At 39.0% G+C, this 21,017-nt stretch overlaps 1 protein-coding gene across 1 annotated transcript in view; it reads right to left on the reverse strand.

The window, feature by feature from the left end:
• Nucleotides 1-21,017, reverse strand: part of Rbcn-3A (Rabconnectin-3A) — a 2,573,828-nt gene that overhangs the window by 1,898,425 nt on the left and 654,386 nt on the right. The window contains exons 12-14 of the mRNA XM_067779516.1: nucleotides 18,877-20,125; nucleotides 18,661-18,831; nucleotides 5,617-6,249 (exon numbers count right to left, since the gene is read on the reverse strand). Of these exons, the coding sequence (XP_067635617.1) occupies nucleotides 5,617-6,249; nucleotides 18,661-18,831; nucleotides 18,877-20,125 (2,053 nt within the window). The remainder of the gene's footprint in view (nucleotides 1-5,616; nucleotides 6,250-18,660; nucleotides 18,832-18,876; nucleotides 20,126-21,017) is intronic.

Below are 21,017 nucleotides of genomic sequence, written 5' to 3' on the forward strand. Positions count from 1 at the left end.
GGGTCATATATAATCTATGACAAGGGAACGTGCAAAAATGTGCATCGAACTCAGGACGGTACACAGGACCTAAAATGCAGCGCGTAAACCATCTTACCGATGAGCAAGAGTCGCAAAATGAAGAAACATACAATAACGAAGCGGAGCAGGCAGCCGACAGCATCGAATCCGATGAGGTTAATTTTTTAGGGCAAAGTTCCTCCTTCCTTGGGTTTCAAGGTCAATAGGAGGGAAATAGGTCAAGCTCCTTGTCGACACAGGGGCATCAAGGAGCTATATCAGGCCCCTTCCAAGACTGAAAGGGATAAAACCAGTAGAAAACTCATTTTTAGTAAAGTCTATTTACGGCGTTACCACCATCAAACATAAATGCAAGGTTAAAATTTTTGGGATAGTAGCCGAATTTTTTCTACCACCTGATCTTACTCCATTTGATGGTGTAATTGGTCTTCACTTATTGAACAAGGTGCATGCGTCTATAAGTTTAAAAACAAACACAATAACGCATGATTTTGGTAAGGAGATTATACTATTTGTATCTAGCGAGGATGTTAGTCACTTACGACTGCAGGCGAAAAACGTCCCACAAAATCTAGAAGAAGCATTCTCAAAAATGATTGGTAGCATAAATGGAGTGTTTGCAGACTCTAACGAAGCACTACCATACAACACAAACATAGTGGCAACGATTCGCACTACAAACGAAGACCCCGTGTATTCAAGGCTATACCCGTACCCATTAGGCGTCTCGGATTTCGTAAACAAGATAATTCAAGAACTGCTAGCAAACGGTATTATTCGGCCATCCCGGTCTCAGGAAAAACCTGGCGGAAGTCAGAATCCTGCCAATCAAAAGTCACCTAACTACGAGCACGGTCTGGGTCATAAAAACCCGCATTTTTCATTAAGTAAACAAATTAAACAGGCCAGTCGCCCACAGAATTATGGAAATACCCAAAAACCATTTACCAGTAGTAATTATTCGGGCCAAAGGCGCATTGAGCCTATGGAAGTAGATCCCTCCATGTCCCAATTTAATAACCAAGCAAGTAATCCTAGCCAGAAACAATAGGGTCATATATAATCTATGACAAGGGAACGTGCAAAAATGTGCAGCGAACTCAGGACGGTACACAGGACCTAAAATGCAGCGCGTAAACCATCTTACCGATGAGCAAGAGTCGCAAAATGAAGAAACATACAATAACGAAGCGGAGCAGGCAGCCGACAGCATCGAATCCGATGAGGTTAATTTTTTAGGGCAAAGTCCCTCCTTCCTTGGGTTTCAAGGTCAATAGGAGGGAAATAGGTCAAGCTCCTTGTCGACACAGGGGCATCAAGGAGCTATATCAGGCCCCTTCCAAGACTGAAAGGGATAAAACCAGTAGAAAACTCATTTTTAGTAAAGTCTATTTACGGCGTTACCACCATCAAACATAAATGCAAGGTTAAAATTTTTGGGATAGTAGCCGAATTTTTTCTACTACCTGATCTTACTCCATTTGACGGTGTAATTGGTCTTGACTTATTGAACAAGGTGCATGCGTCTATAAATTTTAAAACAAACACAATAACACATGATTTTGGTAAGGAGATTATACTATTTGTATCTAGCGAGGATGTTAGTCACTTACGACTGCAGGCGAAAAACGTCCCACAAAATCTAGAAGAAGCATTCTCAAAAATGATTGGTAGCATAAATGGAGTGTTTGCAGACCCTAACGAAGCACTACCATACAACACAAACATAGTGGCAACGATTCACCCTACAAACGAAGACCCCGTGTATTCAAGGCTATACCCGTACCCATTAGGCGTCTCGGATTTCGTAAACAAGATAATTCAAGAACTGCTAGCAAACGGTATTATTCGGCCATCCCGGTCACCATACAATAATCCCGTATGGGTGGTTAAAGAGAAAGGCCTTGACGAAAGTGGACAAGAAAAAAAGCGGATGGTTATAGATTTTCGAAAGCTTAACGAAAAAACCATCAGCGATAAATATCAAATTCCGGATATCACGGGAATTTTATCAAATCTAGGTGGAAGTAAATTTTTTACTACCCTTGATTAGAAAACTGTTTCCATCAGATCAACCTGCTGGAACGGGACAGAGAAAAAACAGCATTTTCCGTAAAAAGGGGAAGTATGCATTTTGTAGATTGCCATTCGGTCTAAAGAATGCTCCCAGCATTTTCCAGAGGGCAATAGACGATGTGTTGAGAGAACAAATAGGAAGTATTGTAACCGCGATGCTTATAAAGGAAATTAGTCTTTTAACGTTAGAATACTTCATTTATTTCAATTACATTACACAATAATATTTAAACTATAAGAACAGTGCTTAGTACGTCGCTCGAGTCGTAGGAAAAAAACTGGAAGTCCCGATCAGCTCGTGTAAGCGTTGCCACTTAATTGTTTACACAAATAATGTTTCTGTGCTACCAACACATTCCCTTTTCAATATGTTTATTGGATAAATTTTCTCTAAGTTGACTTAAAACGGTCGACGGGTTTACGAACACGCTGTGGTCGTATATAAGCTCTTTCTGACTGATTGTCGTTTTCACTCCGCATACTCTGTCTTTCGTCTTGGGAGGCTGCACTTCGTGTGTTGTTGGTGTTACCTGTGGAGAAGGCACTGATGCCACAGCTGACGTATCGTTTGGAATATGCACACGTGCAGTATCATACAACTGAAATGCCTCTGCCAGTAGTTTGTCGTTACATTCGGTTACGTCTTGTGATAACGCAGAATTTTCCTGATGACGGTTTCGAATTTCATTGGCATGACATCGAATCAATTTACCATTCTGTAATCGTTTATTATACATTACTTTTCCGATGCGCTCAATGATTCTACCTTTCGCCCATTTGAAGCTGTCTTTGTTTTTGTGTTCGGAAACAAAAACGAGATCTTCAATGTCATAGCACTTCTGCTTAGCACCATGCCTTTTATCTGATTCTTCATTTTAACTTGTTTGTAGTTATAAATTTTAGATTCTGTGGTTGGTTTAAGTAAATCGAGTTTTAGACGTATCTGTCTTCCAATTAGAACATCTGCAGGTGATTTTCTGTCATCATTCTGCTTGTTTGTTTTGGATCTGTAAGCTTGTAAAAATACTAACAGATTTTGTGCTGTTGTCCCTTCCCCGTTCAGCTTTTTAGTGCCCGTTTGAAGGTATCCACAAACCTCTCAGCCTGTCCGTTCGACATGTGATAGTAGGGACTACTACGAACATGTTCAATGCCGTGTTCAGCTAAATATTGCTGGAACTCATGGCTGGTGAACTGTGTGCCATTGTCCGATACTATTGTTTTCGGCAATCCAAATCTAGAAAAAATCTCATTCAAAATTGAAATCGTTTGCGTTGTTGTAATCGATTTGGTTTTTATTATTTCTGGCTACTTTGAAAACGCGTCGATAACGATGAGATAATAACATGAATCAATTGGACCAGCATAATCAATATGAAGCCGTTCCCAAGGCCCGGAAGGCTTCGGCCAGGGTTGTAAATTTGTTTTTGTTGGCATCTTAGCTGCCGCCATGCAGTTTGAACAACCTTTAACCAAAGTTTCAATGTCAGTGTCAATGTTTGACCAGTAAACGTAGTTGCGTGTGATAGCTTTTGTATACTGTATGCCAGGGTTTCCACGATGAAGTTCTTTGAGTACACGCTTTTGGAAAATTTTTGGTATTATGATCCGGCTACCTAACATTAAGCAACCTTCGATTTATGCTATCTTTTCGATTAGGGCATGCCTTGAAGTCATTATGGTGTAATTTGGGTGGCCATCCGTCGGTCACATATTTAAAAATTTTCGAAAGGACACTGTCTTTCGCGGTTTCAAATAGCACCATTTTGGCTGTGAGTGGTAATTTGCTAATTGAATCTCCTAAAATTTCCTTTATTTCAGATTCGAATTTAATTGCTGCGATGACGAATTCTTCTGAAGGGTTGAGTGTGTTGCTAATAAGGCGTGACAAGACATCAGCGTAACCGAAACTGTTTGTTGATATAAATTTTAACTCAAAGTCGTATGCAAGCAATTTTACTGCCCATTTTCGTAGTCTATTTGCTTGATGTGCACTTATTCCAGTTTTATTTCCAAATATAGTAAGTAGGGGTTTATGATCTGTCTGAAGTGTAAACTTTCGACCGAAAACCATTCTGTGGAACTTTGTTAGTGCGAAAATAATTGCCAAAGCTTCTTTTTCTATTTGGCTGTAATGTTTTTCTGCAGGTGTTAGCGATCTCAATGCATGACAGATTGCCTTCAGTGACCCGTCTTCAAATTCATGAAAAATAACAGCTCGGAGACCGTAATTGGACTCATCGGCTGCTACTACTATACCTTTTGTTGGATCATAATGTGTTAGTAACAGCTTGGATGAAATAATATTTTTAAGTCTACTAAAACAATTTTGGTGGACTTTTGTCCAGTGCCAGGCTATGTTCTTTTGTAGTAATTCATCCAATGGACCTCGATATTTTCGCATGTGGCTGATAAACTTTCCGTAAAAATTTATTGCGCCTAAAAATGATCTTAACTCGGATTGATTTGTCGGCGGGGGCATATTTTTTTTGCATTAATGTGGTTTGGATCAGGACTTATGCCATCTTTATCTAGAACGTAGCCTAAATAAGACATTTTAGAATAAGAAAATTTGCACTTTTCTAGTTTCAATTTGAATCCGTATTGTTGTATTCGGAGTAAGACTTCGTGCAGATTTGCGTCGTGTTCTGCTTGGTTTTTACCCGAAACAAAAATATCAAAATATCATCAATCGCGGGAAATGTCTTCACACCGAACACCATTCGATTATATCTGAATAAACCGATGTGTGTATTTATTGTGAAGCGCTTTGGAAACGTCATCAACCTCAACTTGAAGGAATGCATCAGATAAATCGATATGACTGAACACTGTGGCGTTGCTGAGCTTAGCAAATACATCCTCAGGTAGAGCCAGTGGATATTGGTATGTTTCTAAGGCGCTGTTGAGCCCTGGGGAAAAATCAGCGCATATACGAATACTGCCGTTCGGCTTCTTTATTACAACAATTGGCGCTGCCCAGTCGGAGTAATTAACAGGCGAGATAACGTTAAGATCTTGCAGTCTCTGTAATTCTGATTCAACCAGATGTTGAGTTGCATAAGCGACGGGCCGCTTAGAATGAAAACAGGTTGACATTTCGTCTTAACAACTAAATGCGCTTTAGTTTTATTGCAGAGGCCTAGTTGATTATCGAATAGTGCTGGAAACAAATCTTTAGGTAGTGATTTGTCAAACGATTTGTATACTGGAACTATACTTGCCTGGTTTCTTGATGAAATTTGATTGCAAATAGTACTAAGAGGCGTATTCTCCAGTTGGAATGCAGATATCCAGTCCAAACCGAACACATTAAGATTTATAGTAGTTACAAAACACGTCAATGATTTTATTGTTCCCTTTAATTCGACTTTACACGCAAATTGTACATATAAGGGTAATTCACCAGTTGCGCTTCTTGCGGTGTGTGTAACTTCTCTGATTTTTGTTCAACCTAATTTATCGAAATTATCTTTCGAAATTATGGTGATATCCGATGCTGTATCAAACTGTAATTACATTGCAACATTGTTGATTTTCACGTTGACATATTTACGTTGTGAAGTTATGCTGTTTGCTTGATATATACTGTTAATGACCGGCTGTTTCGTATTTGCTTTGCCTTTGCTGTAGCTTTTGTTTTGGTTATTTTGCTTTTTTGTTGATTTAGATTTTATTTTGCAATAACCTTCTTTGTGTCCCACTTTTTGACATTTTTCGCAGGTATGACTTTTGTAAGTGCAATTGCGCACGTAGTGCATCGCTCCACAAAACCAACAAGGTGTTTTTGGCTTTTTTTGTTTCAGTTCGTTGTTGTTGTTTTTGGCAGACAATTTGTTTACTTGAGTGATTTCGCGACTTTTGCTTTCCATTAACGCATTGTCTGATTTCAAGTTAATAATTCGTTGACATTCTCGAGAGAATGTGTCCAAATTAATTTGTTCGGCTTCTGTGTTCAATTTAGTTAACATTCGGGTTCTTATTTCGAAATCTGATTCGGCTTTAAGTCCTATTACGAATATTAAACATTTGAATTGATCCAATGTTATGATATTTAACTTGAAATTTTCACATTGCTTGTTGACCTCAGCAGCGTATGTGGCAAAATCCATGTGTAGCGCTTTTGTCATTTGTAAACAATTGTAGCGCATGCTGAATTGGGATTTTTGATTCCCAAATAATTGCTTTAATTTATCTACAGTGCAGGCGAAGTCGAATTCCCTTGAATGCTTGGGTAAAATGTAGTCAATATACTTGCTGTGAACGTTTGTTTTGAGTTTCCTTAATAAGAGTCTGACTTTAGCTGCGTCATCGAGCTTATTTGCATCTATTAAAAACAAATCCTCGTAGCGAGCGTACCACGTTTCAAAAGTTAGGTTATATTCTGGGTCATATATGAATTCAGTGTGTCCATTGTTCGCTCTGGTTGCAAATTTACCTTTGGACCATCACCTGTATTCCCAGATGTCGATGTAAAAAGCTGTGTTATAACAGCTTGCATAGCCGCATTATCTTGCTCTCGCTGCTTTTGCATTTCGTTAAAAAACATTTGCATTGCTGTGCATCCATTTTACAGCGTTTTTATTTCTGGTGTGCATTTTCCGTAGAAAGGGGAAGTATGCATTTTGTAGATTGCCATTCGGTCTAAAGAATGCTCCCAGCATTTTCCAGAGGGCAATAGACGATGTGTTGAGAGAACAAATAGGAAGTATTGTAACCGCGATGCTTATAAAGGAAATTAGTCTTTTAACGTTAGAATACTTCATTTATTTCAATTACTTTACACAATAATATTTAAACTATAAGAACAGTGCTTAGTACGTCACTCGAGTCGTAGGAAAAAAGCCGGAAGTCCCGATCAGCTTGTGTAAGCATTGCCACTTAATTGTTTACACAAATAATGTTTCTGTGCTACCAACAGGAAGCAAATGTTTTGTCTATATGGATGATGTCATTATATTTTCCAAAGACGAAGAACAACATTTGGATGATGTGGAAGTGATTTTAAGAAATTTATTCGAAGCCAACATGAGAGCGTCAGCTGAAAAATCAAAATTTTTCAGAACCGAAGTGGAATTCCTGTGTTTTTTAGTTTCACAGGGCGGAATCAAGACGTGCCCCGATAAAGTGGCTGCCATTCGAAATTTCCAGGAGCCCACTACACCGAGGGGGCTAAGATCATTTTTGGGTTTAGCGGGGTACTACCGCTGTTTCATTAAAGATTTCGCTAAAATAGCGAAACCACTTTCAAGTGTAATGAGGGGTGAATATGGCCGAGTTACTGTGTCACAGTCGAAAAAAATCGAAATTGATTTGACTGAGGAACAAAAAAAACCCTCACTACCTTAAAGGAAATACTAGCATCAGAGGAGGTGACACTAACCTACCCTGATTTTAATAAACCCTTCGATTTGACCACGGACGCGTCGTCGCACGCAATATGTGCTGTTCTGTCACAAGAGGGGAAGCCTATAACAATGATATCCCGTACTTTGGCTAGTAGTGAGGAACATTCTGCTACAAACGAAAGAGAGATGTTGGCCATCGTTTGGGCATTGAAAACCGTTAGAAACTACCTCTATGGCGTAACAGATCTTACGGTTTATACGGATCACCAACCGCTTACTTTTGCGGGTTCAGATAGAAACCCAACCTCAAAAATTAAAAGATGAAAGCCTTCAAAAACGAATGTAACGCGAAACTCATTTACAAACCGGGTAAAGGAATGTAGTCGCAGATGCATTGTCTAGGTAACACATGAACGCCCTGGATAACATGAGTACTGAAACAATTCATATCGAAGTTTCGTCAACTAACACGATTGAAAGAACTCATAAACCAGTGAACTGCTTTCGTAATCAGATACTAGTAGAAGAAGGTATAGAACAGGGAAAAAGAACGTTTATAATTTTTGAAAAAAAAAACCAGGCACCTAATTTCATATAAGAGTAAAGAGGATTTAATAAGCCTCCTACAAGAAGCGGTAAAAGTAGATTTTGTTAACGCAATATATTGCGACTTACATACACTAGCTGTTAAGAAGCAACATTGTTTAATGGCACCACTTGTCATTCAAGATCTGTCACTCCTTGGTACGTGGCACATTCTTACTCGGCATTGTATTCAGCTACTTAATTTCATTACTTTCTAACTGTTATTTTTCTTCATATATACTCATACAAATATGATCTGTATATATACATATCATATAACTTCTCTTCTCATCAAACCGCGTGAATAAACGTAGCATATATTTTGTACGTGCTAAGTTTGCACTTGATAGCATACACTAGCTGTTAAGAAGCAACAATGTTTAATGGCACCACTTGTCTTTCAAGATCTGTCACTCGTTGGTACGTTGCACATTCTTACTCGGCATTGTATTCAGCTGCTTAATTTCATTACTTTCTAACTGTTATTTTTCTTCATATATACTCATACAAATATGATCTGTATATATATATATATCATATAACTTCTCTTCTCATCAAACCGCGTGAATAAACGTAGCATATATTTTGTACGTGCTAAGTTTGCACTTGATAGCATTTTATTTCATCAGGTTATGGGCCCAGATTGGCTTAAGATGACCGAAGAAACAATCCATATTTTCCACCGACTAAACAACAGCAACTACAGGTTGTGGACGTTCAATGTCGATGCGGTATTAAAAGGCCATGGTTTACTAGAAATAGTACAAGGGATAACCAAATTCAACGATTCGGCATTCCAAGATCAGAAGGACTTATGGATGAAGCGTGACGGTAAAGCAATGGGAATTCTTATACCTTCTATTGAAAAGGATCAAGCAAACCACGTACTAACATGCACTAGCTCAAGCGAAGTCTACCTCAAATTAGCAACTATTCACCACAAACAAAGTGAGGTAAAAGTTATGTGTCTTTATGAAGAATATTTTTCGCTACGAACGCAGGAAGACGAGTCAGTCGCAGATCATGTGTCAAAGGTGTCAGCAGTGGCAGCGGAAATAGAGGCACAAGGGGAAAAGTTATCCGAAAATATCAAGATGGTACGAATCATAAGCAGTTTGTCACCAAGGTTCAAAAACTTCAAAACTGTTTGGTATAACGTAAAAGAAGGCAGAACTATAGACAATTTGATAGCAAAGTTACAGCTCGAAGAAGATCAACTCAAGAAGAGTAGTGACGGAGCTGTAAGCGAAGCAGCTTTCAATGCAAAATCCGAAAACCATAAAAGTCAATTGCCGAAAGAAAGCGAGCGTCAAAATGCAACTACTGCAATAAAATTGGACACTGGGAGAGAGAATGTCGTGCAAAGAAAAAACAATTTAAACAAGTAAGGAAGGCTAAGTTCGGGTGTAACCGAACATTACATACTCAGTTGAGAGCTATGGAGACAAAATAAGGAAAATCACCATGTAGGAAAATGAACCTAGGGTAACCCTGGAATGTAGTTGTATGACATGTGTATCAAATGGAAGGTATTAAAGAGTATTTTAAGAGAGAGTAGGCCATAGTTCTATGGATGGACGCCATGTAGGGATATCGCCATAAAGGTGGACCAGGGCTGACTCTAGAATTTGTTTGTACGATATGGGTATCAAATGAAAGGTGTTACTGAGCATTTTAAGAGGGAGTGGGCCTTAGGTCTATCGGTGGACGCCTTTTCGAGATATCGCCATTAAGGTGGACCAGGAGTGACTCTAGAATGTGTTTGTACGATATGGGTATCAAATGAAAGGTGTTACTGAGCATTTTAAGAGGGAGTGGGCTTTAGGTCTATAGGTGGACGCCTTTTCGAGATATCGCCATTAGGGTGGGCCAGGGGTGACTCTAGAATGTTTGTACGATATGGGTATCAAACGGAAGGTGTTACTGAGCATTTTAAGAAGGAGTGGGCATTAGGTCTATAGGTGGACGCCTTTTCGAGATATCGTCATTAGGGTGGGCCAGGGGTGACTCTAGAATGTGTTTGTACGATATGGGTATCAAACGAAAGGTGTTACTGAGCATTTTAAGAGGGAGTGGGCTTTAGGTCTATAGGTGAACGCCTTTTCGAGAAATCGCCATAAAGGTGGACCAGGGGTGACTCTAGAATATGTTTGTACGATATGGGTATCAAACGAAAGGTGTTACTGAGTATTTTAAAAGGGAATGTGCTTTAGTTCTATAGGTGAACGCCTTTTCGAGAAATCGCCATAAAGGTGGACCAGGGGTGACTCTAGAATATGTTTGTACGATATGGGTATCAAACGAAAGGTGTTACTGAGCATTTTAAGAGGGAGTGGGCATGAGGTCTATAGGTGGACGCCTTTTCGAGATATCGTCATTAGGGTGGGCCAGGGGTGACTCTAGAATGTGTTTGTACGATATGGGTATCAAACGAAAGGTGTTACTGAGCATTTTAAGAGGGAGTGGGCTTTAGGTCTATAGGTGGACGCCTTTTCGAGATATCGCCATTAGGGTGGGCCAGGGGTGACTCTAGAATGTTTGTACGATATGGGTATCAAACGGAAGGTGTTACTGAGCATTTTAAGAAGGAGTGGGCATTAGGTCTATAGGTGGACGCCTTTTCGAGATATCGCCATTAGGGTGGGCCAGGGGTGACTCTAGAATGTGTTTGTACGATATGGGTATCAAATGAAAGGTGGTTATAAGTATTTTAAAAGGGAGTAATCCTTAGTTCTATAGGTGGACGCCTTTTCGAGATATCGCCATAAAGGTGGACCAAGGGTGACTCTAGAATGTTTGTACGATATGGGTATCAAACGAAAGGTGTTACTGAGCATTTTAAGAGGGAGTGGGCATTAGGTCTATAGGTGGACGCCTTTTCGAGATATCGCCATTAGGGTGGGCCAGGGTGACTCTAGAATACGTTTGTACGATATGGGTATCAAATGAAAGGTGGTAATGAGTATTTTAAAAGGGTGTAATCCTTAGTTCTATAGGTGGAAGCCTTTTCGAGATATCGCCATAAAGGTGGACCAAGGGTGACTCTAGAATGTTTGTACGATATGGGTATCAAACGAAAGGTGTTACTGAGCATTTTAAGAGGGAGTGGGCATTAGGTCTATAGGTGGACGCCTTTTCGAGATATCGCCATTAGGGTGGGCCAGGGGTGACTCTAGAATGTTTGTACGATATGGGTATCAAACGAAAGGTGTTACTGAGCATTTTAAGAGGGAGTGGGCATTAGGTCTATAGGTGGATGCCTTTTCGAGATATCGCCATTAGGGTGGGCCAGGGGTGACTCTAGAATGTTTGTACGATATGGGTATCAAACGAAAGGTGTTACTGAGAATTTTAAGAGGGAGTGGACATTAGGTCTATATGTGGACGCCTTTTCGAGATATTGCCATTAGGGTGGGCCAGGGGTGACTCTAGAATGTGTTTGTACGATATGGATATCAAATTAAAGGTATTAATGAGGGTTTTAAAAGCGAGTGGCCCTTAGATGTATATGTGAAGGCGTTCTCGCGATATCGACTAAAATGTGGACCAGGTGATCCAGAAAATCATCTGTCGGGTACTGCTAATTTATTTATATATGCAATACCACTAACAGTATTCCTGCCAAGATTCCAAGGGCTGTTGATTCCGCCTTGTAGAACTTTTTCATTTTCTTCTACTTAATATGGTAGGTGTCACACCCATTTTACAAAGTTTTTTCCAAAGTTATATTTTGCGTCAATAAACCAATCCAGTTACCATGTTTCATCCCTTTTTTTGTATTTGGTATAGAATTATGGCATTTTTTTCATGTTTCGTAATTTTCGATATCGATAAAGTGGGCGTGGTTATGGTCGGATTTCGGCCGTTTTTTATACCGAGATAAAGTGAGTTCAGATAAGTACGTGGGCTAAGTTTAGTAAAGATATATCGGTTTTTGCTCAAGTTATTGTGTTAACGGCCGAGCGGAAGGACAGACGGTGGACTGGTAGTAAATTAAAATGGGCGGAGCCACGCCCATTTTGAAATTTTCTTTTATTTTTGTATTTTGTTGCATCATATCATTACTGGAGTTGAATTTTGACTTAATTTACTTATATACAGTAAAGATATTAAATTTTTTGTTAAAATTTGAATTTAAAAAAATTTTTTTTTAAAAGTGGGCGTGTTCTTCATCCAATTTTGCTAAATTTATTTAGCACATATATAGTAATAGTAGTAACGTTCCTGCCAAATTTCATCATGATAACGACTGCCAAATTACAGCTTGAAAAACTTTTAAATTACCTTCTTGTAAAAGTGGGCGGTGCCACGTCCATTGTCCAAAATCTTACTAGTTTTCTATTCTGCGTCATAACGTCAACCTATCTACCAAGTTTCATCGCTTTAACCGCCTTTGGCAATGAATTATCGCATTTTTTCGGTTTTTTGAAATTTTCGATATCGAAAAAGTGGGCGTGGTTATAGTCCGATATCGTTCATTTTAAATAGCGATCTGAGATGAGTGCCCAGGAATCTACATACCAAATTTCATCAAGATACCTCAAAATTTACTCAAGTTGTCGTGTTAACGGACAGACGGACGGACGGACGGACGGACGGACATGGCTCAATCAAATTTTTTTTCGATACTGATGATTTTGATATATGGAAGTCTATATCTATCTCGATTCCTTTATACCTGTACAACCAACCGTTATCCAATCAAAGTTAATATACTCTGTGAGAATTTTCAAATTCCAATCGATTTGTTTACATTGCAAATAATGAGAAATCCTAGGTTGCGGCGATGTAAAAATGTATGCTCTTGTATACAACAAATGGATACCTCGCGTTATCACTAACGTCCAATATGTTCCTCAACTAAAACAAAACCTGTTTTCTACAGACTCAGCAACAACAAAAGGGTTTTCAATGCTGACGGAATCTAAACGATGTGTTCTGATAGACAAAAATAAAAACATGTTGGCCGCCGGTATTCGTGACTCTCAAAATCAATTTAGAATATTATTTAAGCAAAGAAATGATTATAAAGCAAATTCGGCAAAGATCAATACAATGCAGCAATGACACTGCAGACTTGCAACAATCAAAAACATGTGTGACAGAGGTTTAGCTGATGGCATAAATGTGACGGAACACAACAATTTTTTCTGTGAAGATTGCAAGCGAGGAAAAATGCATCGGTCTTCACATGGAGCTGCAATACGACGTGAAGCACGCAAGTGCGAATATTTTCACATGGATTTATGCGGCCCTATATCTGAATCTGGTATCGGTCGAGTTCGCTATTTCATGTTGCTTAAGGATGAAGGCACATGCTTCAGGTACGTTTATTTTTTATCCAACAAATCTGAAGTTCTTCAAAAACTTAGATGTTTTATTTCTATGCTACGCAACATGACGGGCGAATCGGTAAAATATATACAGTGCGACAATGGTACCGAGTTTATAAATAAAGAAGTAGCTGAGCTGCTGTCAAATAATGGTATTGTTCTGGAGAAAATCTCACCATACACCCCGGAGCAAAATGGCTTTATTGAAAGAGACAATAGGACTGTTCAAGAATCAGCCCGGACGATGTTGTTGGCCAGCGGACTAAACAAATTTTTGTGGCCTGAAGCAGTGAGATCGGCCGTATACATCCTTAATCGATCAGCATCGGCTAGTCGGGCAAAAACGCCATTCGAATACTGGTTTGGCAAGAAGCCCGATTTGAGTCACTTTTTTCAGGTTTTTGGCACTGAATGCATGGTTTATCTGCCCAAACAACTTGGGAGGAAAAAGTGGGATGCTAAAGCAAAGAAAGTGTATCTAGTTGGCTATGAACCTTCAGCAAAAAATTTTCGTTTGTACGATCAGGAGTCAGCAAAAATAATTATTAGTTGCGATGTTGTTTTTAATGAAAAGGCAATTAGAATTGGGGCATTTAGCAAAGATGACGAGGGTGATACGAGTAATGAAAACACTGAACAAGATGAAAGCGTTTCATCGTCTTTTCAGCCGCATATGTCCAGCACTCCTAAGAATTCTATGAAAAAAGAGACTTCAGCAACCGATATGCCAAATACATCAAATGGTTCTACGTTACAAAGTTCTGTTCCTGATGCAAGAGAGCATAACAGGTATGGCTTGCGTAAGGAAGTTTTACCACCAGGGCGATTTGGATACGATTACATGGGCTGTTTAGCAACTATTTCAGAACCAGATTCATATGAAGATGCCATAAATTCGGAACATGCCGTGGATTGGAGAGCGGCAATAAATGAAGAAATCAATTCCCTTGAGCTTAACCAAACTTGGGAGTTGGTTGAAAAACCCCGTGATAAAAATATTGTGGGATGCAAATGGGTGTTTAAAATTAAATCAAACCCAAATCAAAAACCAGTGTTTAAGGCGTGATTAGTGGCTAAAGGCTATTCACAAGAACCTGGTATCGACTATAAAGAAACATATTAGCCAGTAGTGCGATATGATTCAGTGAGAGTGGCTATGGCGGTAGCAGGCTTTGAAGGCATGGAGATGATGCAATTTGATGTCAAAACTGCCTTTTTATACGGAGAACTCCATGAGGAGATTTATATGGACATCCCACAAGGCATCAATGTCTCTCAAGCTCAAAATCAAGTTTTTCGCCTTAAAAAGGATCTTTATGGGCTTAATCAGGCATCTCGTAATTGGAATTCAAAGTTTGTGGAATTTCTGCAAACATTTAAAATGTAGGAGTCTAGTGCTGACCATTGTGTGTTTCACGGTGTGATGATGTTAACCACTAAGCTACCTCTGACGAGGTCCTGTACGTGACGTAGCGTGCATGCTAGTTAAAACCAGGTCTGAGCTCGCCGGATTGGGGTGGTTCTTGCTTGCCACATGTGTACAGGGGTCAACCTAACACACAAAAGAAATCCATGCACATATTTGGATAGAACCAGGCATCAAAAAAAAAACCTTTAACCCCGAAAATCCCTAAAGATATGAAAGACAAACGGAAACGGATTAAACCGGAGATGCAGCCGATCGAACCGGGGAAGAAATAAAGCCGCTCCCCTTCTCTCCTTCTACCCAACCATGAGAGATATATTTTTGACTTCAATCCCTAAACCCAACCATACCTATACGAAGACCTAGATCACCTCACATCCTTTTTAAATAAAAACTTAGCACCGATTCATTTTAAAATATTACAATTCAATTACATATTTATTCAAGTTTCTTTATATGTACGTATATAAATGCTGCTTTAATTTAGTCAAATCGCTGAACAATATTTCCGATATTTTAAATTAACATTTTCGAGCCTCCCTAATGCAATCGGATATTTACGAACATTTATCAATTAAGTTACATACATACGTATTTTGCTATGCATTCATTCCTAATTTACATTGTTGTTAATAGTTTTAAAACTAAATTTTTGACCCGCCTTAATACAATCTAAGCTGATTTATTAACAATCATAATTACTTACATATGCACTCATTTGTGCATCGATTCAAGAAAACTTCGTACTCAAATTAATTGAGAGATAGAGAGCTCTCCTCATTAAGTTCTAATTGGAATAAAAAAAATGCCTCAAGAGAAAAAAAGCTAACTAGTGGTAACGACCAAAGTTATGAAAAGTATCAATAGTTGTAGAAAAGAAGGAGAGTAACGCAACCACGCTCATTATAATGTACAAACATACATTCCCTTTTTTTCTTTTTGTTACTTTCCTTCTTCACCCACGCAACTCTACTCTTACACACATATAAAAGTATCAATAGAAATAAGAGATGATGCAATCAAAGAGAACTTACCATGATCTCCAACATTGTCAGCAGGCGCCCGTTGAGCTCCGTTGTACGCTAAAACAAAAGATAAACTCTTTCTTCGCTCACAAAGTTTTTGCTTTCTATCCGAATTCTTATTAGAATTTTTTTCTGTATGTAAATGCTTGTTGCAATGAGAAAAGGAAAATACTCTTACTTCATGGTTTTTAACCCTTCAAGGCTTACCTTAAACTCGTCTAAAATTTAATTATTTGAATTTTCAAATTTTCTACCTTTTAACCTCTTTTTTTTTCTTATTCACAAAAAGTTATTTTATGTAAGTTAATGGAGAACTTTTATTTAAAGTTAAATTAAATTTTGTTTCAATTTACCACTAAGTTTTGTAAATGTCTATAGTATATTCTTTTCTCTCTTTCTCTTTATTCAACTTCTTCTTGTAGCTTTAACTTGCAAATCTACTTATGTATATACATATGTATACTTCATAATAGTATAGACATAACAATTATAGTTGAATTCATATATATTTTTTTTTTCTTCTTTTATTTTATAAACCTTTATTAAAAAACCCAAGGTAGAAACTTTTCAATAAACCCCATTTAGATATATCTGTATATATTTTTTTAGGATTTTAAATAAAATTTTCACCATCGTTAAAGTAGTTGCTAATATAGGGTTTGGAATTTTTATGAAAGTATATTAACATAGTATTTTCTTTAGTAGTTTTGTTTTAGTTGTTTTGTTCTTATGTATAGCCGCATGTATAATTTTAATGTAAGTTAGGTGTAAGTAATTTTATTTTTTTTTTATGTAATTTTTAGAGGAGTTTTTGAACGATTTGAGAGTATTTTTAACGTAGCTTTTATAATTAAGTTTTAAAATAGTTTTTAAGCTGTTTTTAGGTAATTTTTATGACGAAATTGAAAATATATTTTAAGCAAACTTTTTGAACTAGTTTTAACGCGTCATTTAAAATAGATTTAAGGCACTAGTACAGTAGGTATATGCTATACTTTAGATTTCCAGCTTTTTGGTTAAGTTCTAAATTTTCTTTTATAAATTTCACCTGAATGAGGCAGGTTTTCATCACTCTACACTAAACTTCACGCTACTTAGCTTTCACATTAACTTCCAGAGCCTGAGTAACTTGCTCGGGCACACGTGGTTCTGTTTTTGGCTGATGGAACTGCTCGTCGATCCGATGTTTCTGGAACCGCTGCGTCAGCTTACCGGGTATATTCGATGCCTTCCGGGGCTTTTACATCCATTGAGGGTTTGAGGGTTTTTATTTTCTGAGTTTATTGTTTCTTTAAAAATATCTAAACGACCGCGTGGCTTGGGTGACCATGCACCATCGAAATAAAATTAAACTTTTTGACACGTCTTAACACCTTGATGTCTCCAACCAGAAAGAGCGAGATCAATTTGGCGGAAATCGATCGTGCTCTCGTCTTTATCTCCTCATTTTCTCAAACCCATCATGCACGCAGTTAGACCGTTTGCCACAGGTGTTGCCACTGAACTATGTTTTGTAACTTTAACCCTATGACGGTCAAAGAAGCTAACTACCTACCTTTCTGATTTAGGACATACCTATGAATATTTCTATCAGAAAAGGTTTTCAAAAACGAAGCCGCGCTCACAAATCAGGTTCCGGGTAAACTATATGGAGCATATATTTTGCACGGGAGCTGAAAAGGCGGTAAATTAGCATGGCTGCATATCCTTCGCATGATATTTACCTAAGATCTTCTCGTCTAAGTCTTCCAAAACGTAGTATGACGAACCCAGTTTTTCTCGAACCCTAGCCCTGAGAAATGTTTTCGAAAGCTTTGAATTAAATTGTTTCGCCATATTGCTTTGTGCAAAGTTCCTACGTAAAATCTCTTGCCCTGGTTCGTATGTTATTTCCCGTGACCGTAGGTTATAATGATATTCATTGCGATCATGTGCTCCTTTCAGGTTTTGCCTAACAATATCTCGAATATTCAAAAGTTTGTCGGTACGTGTTTGATTGGTTTCTGCTATGCCCTCAGTGGTCATTTCAATATTTTTCAAAAGTTCATAAGAATCGCCGTGCATCACCATATGCTGACCAAATAAAGAAAAATAAGGACTATAACCTATCGATTGATGGAAGGAGCTTCGAAGTGCCGCATTTATGCTGCTAAGGTGGCAGTCCCATTCTCGCTGATCGCTTTGTATGTACGCCCTCAAGGCCGCATTTATGGAGCGATTCAAGCGCTCTGAAGCGTTGCTCTGAGGCGAATACACCGCAGTCAGCGTATGCTTGACCCCACACTTTGTCAAAAACGCATCGAACTCCTTCGACCGAAACTGACTACCATTGTCGCTTACCACAAATTCCGGTACACTAAATACATCAAAGACTTGCTCTTTCAAAAACCTTACAATTGGACTGGTCGTGAACTGCTTTAAAGGGAAAGAAAACTGAATTTAGATAGGTGATCAAAAACAACTAGAATACCTATAAACACATTTTTCGATCTGGTAAAGGGACCGACTATATCAACATATAGGCGCTGAAAAATCCGTTCCACGGGTTTAATTTTTCCCATTGGTGGACGTAAAATATTGGTAGGGTACTTAGTCATTTTACACACCTGACAGTTGTTGACATATTCTTTCACTGATCGGTATAAACCGGGCCAATAGAAGTAACGACGCACCCTTTCTACCGTTTTAGCTACACGTCCATGTGCGCTAGTGGGAATATCATGCGCCTGTTTCAAAACCTCTGTTCGAAGAGATTTCGGAACAACCAACTTCCATGTAGCATTCTCGCGGAATAGAACTCAGTACGATGATAAATGAGTTTATCTGAGATTTTGAAGTCGGGATACTTTTCCGAATTCTCTAACAAATTCGCCTTAAGTTCAACATACTCTGGTTCATCAAACGCTTCTGAAGATAGATTGATGTCTGGTGCATAATCTATCTCAATGACCGCAACTATCTCATCCTCGCAGTAAACGCATGAAAGAGCGTCGGGTACAACATTAGCACTGCCTTTCCTGTACGCAATAGTGAAATCAAACCACTGAAACTTTAACGCCCACCTAGCCAAACGTCCACTTAAGTCGGTTTGGTTCATCAACCAGCGCAAACTCGCATGATCAGTTATTACTGTAAATTGTTGCCCTTCCACATCCACATACGCTCGGAACTTTTTAATAGCCAGTACTGCCGCCAAACACTCACGTTCTGTCACGGAATAATTTTGTTGGGCCTTATTTAACTTTTGTGACATATACGCAATGGGTACCTCCACGCCTTCATCATTCTCTTGCGCTAGAACGGCTCCCACGCCATGGTCGCTAGCGTCGCATTGAATGATGAAAGGTTTTTTAAAGTTAGGATTGGTTAAGAAAGGTGCAGCCGTAAGCTTGTCTTTAATGTCGTCAAAGGACCGTTGCGCTTCGTCTGACCAGGTAAAAGTCTTTGCTTTTTTCAGTAGTTCGGTCAAAGGATGCGTTACCTCAGCAAAATTGCGAATGAACCTTCTATACCAGCCCGCCATGCCCAAAAATCTGCGAAGTTGCTTCACAGTTTTTGGTACAGGGTAGTCTGCTATAGCTGATACTTTTTCATTGTCTGTCTTTAGTGTTCCTTTCCCAACAACGTAGCCGAGGTAGCGCACCTCGCTTAAACAAAACTTGCTTTTAGCAATATTTATCGTAAGACCAGCTTTGCGGATGTGAACGGCAACTTGTTTAAGTAACTCAATATGATCTTCAAAACTCTCGGACAGCAGAAGCAGATCGTCTAAGTAAACGAAAACTTTCTCTTTAAGATTGAATGGGATAACGCGATCCATCAACCTACACATCGTTTGGGGTGCATTGCACAGGCCGAACGGCATCACAGTGTATTGGTATAGTGGTCGATTTGGCACTGTGAAAGCCGTTTTTTCGCGGGAATTCATTTCTAGAGGGATCTGCCAGAAGGCATCTTTCAAATCCAGACTAGAAATGAATTCCGCTCGTGGTAGCCTGGACAATATACCCTCGATGTGTGGCAGAGGATACGCGTCTTTCACTGTAAGAGCATTAACCTTTCTACTGTCTAAGCAAAGTCGCACCTTTCCAGGTTTACGGACTAAAACCACTGGTGAAGACCACGGACTATTGGACTCCTCTATAACCCCAAGCGATAGCATACGGTCGATTTCGTCGCACATCAGTTTCGCTACTGCAGGAGAAATCGGAAAATGCCGTTGCTTGACGGGTTTAGATTCACCAACATCGATGGCATCCTCCACCAGTGAGGTTTTGCCGAGACCGTGCACTTCAAAACTTGGAAAACATGCTATAGCAGAGTTAAGGATAGATTGTTGTTGGCAATTTAAAGCGTGTCTATTGGGAACTGATCCACCTATACTAACTTCGCTAACAACATTTACTGCGATTTTAAATGCCTTCCAAAAGTCTATTCCAAGATATAGATTTTGAACCAGAGAAGGGATTAAATAAAATTCGATCTGATGCGACTCAGACTTGTACGTGACACTAAGTTTTATTATGCCCGCCACATCTTGCCTAGAACCGTCTGCTGTTCGAACACATGACCGTATCCGTTTAACGCCTTTGTTTTCAGCTAATAGCTCAGTTGCTAAATCAGCACCGATACAACTAACTGACGCTCCTGAATCAAGCAATCCAAGGTAGGTTTTATTAAAAATAGTTACTGAAACATATGGTCTAAGATCATTTGCTTGTTGGAAAATTTGGGAAATGGAACTTAAACTCTTTTGTTTCGACTTTATTGTCGACAAAAACTTACGTGCTATCTCCGCAGATCGAGTACGTTTAAAGATCTCTTCTCGTGTTTGTCGGTAAGCTAAAAGTCTTTGATGGAATGGTTTAATCGGGAACAAAGGTGGAATAGGTTTGGAAACTTGTCTATCATTTTTAAGAATGGTTACACGAATGTTCGATTCTCGGCATCGGATTGTCAGTTGGGATGTCTGCTCCTGTTGCCGACATCCCTCACCCTGTTTTCCGAACTGTTACATTTAGGACAATTCGGTAGGAAGAACGCGATCAGCCCACAGCCGTAACAGAAAACGCGCCTAGGTTTGATACACTTTTTATAGTCGTGGCCAAGTTCGTCACAGTTCCAACACTTTCTAGGTTCCACTGAATTGGGAACACGGTTGCTTTCAAGAGCAGAAACTTCTTCTAATTCAACTTCTTCCACC

This window comes from Eurosta solidaginis, chromosome 4 (genome assembly GCF_040869045.1).
Source record: "Eurosta solidaginis isolate ZX-2024a chromosome 4, ASM4086904v1, whole genome shotgun sequence".
NCBI classification, from domain to species: Eukaryota; Metazoa; Arthropoda; class Insecta; order Diptera; family Tephritidae; genus Eurosta; species Eurosta solidaginis.